The 3,610-nt window shown below is 45.7% G+C and overlaps 1 protein-coding gene across 1 annotated transcript; it reads left to right on the plus strand.

Annotated features, from left to right (window-relative positions):
* Positions 1-209: 209 nt before the first annotated feature.
* LOC110521327 (kelch repeat and BTB domain-containing protein 13) lies at positions 210-2,545 on the plus strand. The gene has a single exon (XM_021598811.2). It carries the CDS (start codon positions 359-361, stop codon positions 1,841-1,843), a length of 1,485 nt encoding a protein of 494 aa, XP_021454486.2. The 5' UTR covers positions 210-358; the 3' UTR covers positions 1,844-2,545.
* Positions 2,546-3,610: the final 1,065 nt, after the last annotated feature.

Below are 3,610 nucleotides of genomic sequence, written 5' to 3' on the forward strand. Positions count from 1 at the left end.
TTGGCCTTTACCATTGTTCATGAATGACAGAGTTGTCAGCAAACACAATATTCTTGATGTATTGCATTTTTTAACAGATATCCCTGACCTCCTTTTTGGTGGGACGCTGTTTGCTTTTCTGACCTCAACACGCAACTGATGTCTGTTGCTGGTCCTGTGCTATGTATAGCTAGTGCTATTTCCATAGCTGTGAAAAGAATGGAACCTCCCTTTGGAGTAGACCGACTATATGCAGACCCACTTCTGTTTTGTTCCGTTCTAGAGAAAAGTCTTTCGGAAATGTTGTCATCTCTTGTTCGTTTAACTTAGTCTGTGATTGAAATATTGTAATTATATAATTGGAGGAATAACAACCGCAATGTCTAACAATGAGGCTATGGAATGGAACAGCTGTGATAATGCAGTGCGCGAAAGGGATTTGCCATATCGGGTCCCAGGACATGATTTAGGGATAGCCAAGTTAAAGTTAGTAGTGGAGGGTTCTGTTTTTACAGAAGAGAGAGATTTCCTGGTCAAGAGCTGCGAGTATTTCCAAGCTCTCTACCGTTCAGGGATGAAAGAATGCCGGCAGGAGGAAATCCACTTGAAGGGTTTGTGTGCTCGAGGATTCTTGATCGCACTGGTGGTTTTACGAGGCAAGAGACCTATCCTGGATGCTGACGAAATCGTGGAGGCCATAGAATGCGCTGCCTTCCTGCAGGTAGAGCTTCTTGCCAAACATCTCACGGACCTGATCGACTCTGATAACTGTTTGCTAATGTATCACACCGCAGCAACCTTTGGCCTAATGACCCTCTACCATGCTGCTGCACTGTTTATCCGGAACATGTACCATGACTTAGAGGTCGAAGTCAGGAAAAGCTTACCGACAGAACTTGTTCGGTATGTAGAGTCACTGGTTCCTAGCGCATTTGTAGCAGTTGGAGCCCACTCGACTTGTGGTGTGGATGAAACCATCCACGCTGGCAACAGGACTTTGTGCTACCTGGACGATGAGGGGAAAAACTGGAAGGTCCTCACAGACCTACCCCTAGAGGCCAGTACCTCTATGGCCGGACTGACCGTTTTGGACAACAAGCTGTATGTCGTGGGAGGGATACAGGTGCAGGGTGCCCGCAAGTACGCTGTGGACACCTGCTTCTGCTACAGCGTGGAGGTTGACCAGTGGACCATGATAGCCAGTCCAAAACAGTTGCGGTACAACTTCTCTCTCGTGGGACTGGATGGATGTCTTTATGCCATTGGGGGCGAGTACGAGCGAACAATCATGTCATCAGTGGAAACTTATGAAGTTGCGACTGGAAGGTGGTCATTTGTGGCACATTTGCCTCGACCAGTCACCGGAGCAGCGTGCACCAAGGGCATGGGCCGGATATTTGTGTGCTTGTGGAAGCCCATGGAGACCACCGAAATCTATGAATACCTGCCCAGGACAGACCAGTGGTTGCTTGTCAGCACTTTGATAAGGCATCAGAGCTACGGCCATGCCATGGTGGCTCACCGGGATAACCTGTATGTCATGCGTAACGGGCCACAAGATGACTTCCTGAGATGCATGATGGACTGCTACAACCTCACCACAGGCCAGTGGACAGCCTTGCCAGGGCACTTTGCCAATAGCAAAGGCTCCCTGTTCACAGCCGTGGTGAGAGGCGACTCGGCTTACACGCTGAACCGAACCATGACTTTGGAGTACGCTATTGAGGGGAAAACGTGGAAGCCCAGGAACCAGATGAAGGGTTTCCCAAGAAGTGGCTCCTTGTGGACATTTTTTCTTAGGATTCCCAAGGGACGCAGAGGGTCCATATTGAATGGCATCCCAGATGGATATGGACAATGTTGAGAGAAAAGATTCCCCTGATCAGATCTGACATTCCCTTGAGAAGATGAGGTAGATGGGATCTTATATGCGATAATTAAATGCCACCTGAGCAAACCGGCAAAGGGATGGATATAGTCTCAGAGTATGACTTTGAAAAACCAAACTAAACATTGCCTCAATGAAAAGACCTACAACTGAGATAGATTCAGATATATTTGGACTTTCATGTGGATTTGTGTGACCGTTTCTTGAAAGTGTGAATAATAATAATAATATGGTGGCTGCTAATTTTTGTCCTACTTCACACATGTACAAGTGTGTTTTATATGCATGTGTTAGTTGGAAATGTGTTTTCTTTCATATCCCAAATCCCCCTGAGACACCCTCGGAGAGTGGGGCCAGGGTCAGCCATTATCAAGAGCAACCCTTGAGCAATTAGGGTTAAGTGCCTTACTCAAGAGCACATTGACAGATTTTTCACCTAGTCGGCTTGGAGATTAAAACTAGCAACCTTTCGGTTACTGGTCCAAAGCTCTAACTGTTTGGCTACCTGCCGCCCTTGAGGCCCCGCAAATCATTGCCAGGTCTAAAAGATCAATACGTATGTGTGTGTCAGACCTATGTGACAGGTACATTTGTTCCTCAGTTGATGTGTTTCATCACTGTGTGTTGAATATCCAGGAATGCGATATATGTCTCTTTGAAATAAAAAAGGACACAGGTCTGCACTCTGGGTGTTTTTTTTTTTCAATTATGTTTTATTGGTAATATAAACAGTAAGATATAACAGTGGAAAATCCTGTCATAACCTTGTTCAAAGGGATATTCGCATTTTCAAGTGGAGGAGAGCTTTCATGGGTCAAGTTAGGACAACAATGCATTCAAGGCTCAATTTAGGCGAACATTGTAAAATATCTTGATTACGCTTGGTGTAAAATAAGCTTGGTGTAAAACCCATGTTTTCGGTAGCCAGATTCAAAGAAAGAAAGACTTGGGTTGAATCAGGGCAGCCATGGGCAGGCTGTAATTAGAAAACATCATTAAACACACCAGGACATGTGGTTTTGTAGGACTTACTTAGGGATTGCAAGTCACATGCCATCATTTAGAAATGGTAAATTAAGTTATATGCTATGTTGTGTTGTAAAGATGAGTTATTTGTGTTTCTTTCACGTGACAATTAATCTACCATTATCATTCATCTAGAGCCCAGATCCACAGACTAAGGAACCTTCAGCATAGAGCATTATTTTTTCAATTTGACTCAAGAAATATGTCTCAGTCAGTACATCCACGTCAGTGATTCGACCACAATGCACAACAACATCCCTCTCATCAGTCATGTCCAAGCTCTTTCTTAGCTCCCATTCCTCTGCGTTTCAGAGCTACTGTAGTTTTCCCGTAACACAAAGATTCTGTTTTTAGCGGGCTGCAGCCTTGGTTTCCTGTTGGCATCGACTGACTGAGAGTGTGTGGGAGTATAAGCGCTGTGTATACCAGGCAGAGATAGGCACAGTGGGCAGCTGGGTACACGCCACCGCAGCCAGCAATGTTAAATATGTCCATCCTGACTCAAAATGAAAAGCCCAGGGGTGAGGCGGGGACAGCGTCCTTATGTAGCGTCCTCCACCACCCCTCCCATCTGCCTGCTAGACGCCAGCAGAGAGGCGTGCAAGCTAACGTCTCGACAGTCTAGAGCTGGAGCCAAACACACAAATCATGCACAGACTACTGGAGTGTGGAAAGGACTATTGGTCTGCATGACCTTCATATGAACATCTGATCTGT

The sequence above is a fragment of the Oncorhynchus mykiss genome, chromosome 30, assembly GCF_013265735.2.
Source record: "Oncorhynchus mykiss isolate Arlee chromosome 30, USDA_OmykA_1.1, whole genome shotgun sequence".
Lineage (NCBI taxonomy): Eukaryota > Metazoa > Chordata > Actinopteri > Salmoniformes > Salmonidae > Oncorhynchus > Oncorhynchus mykiss.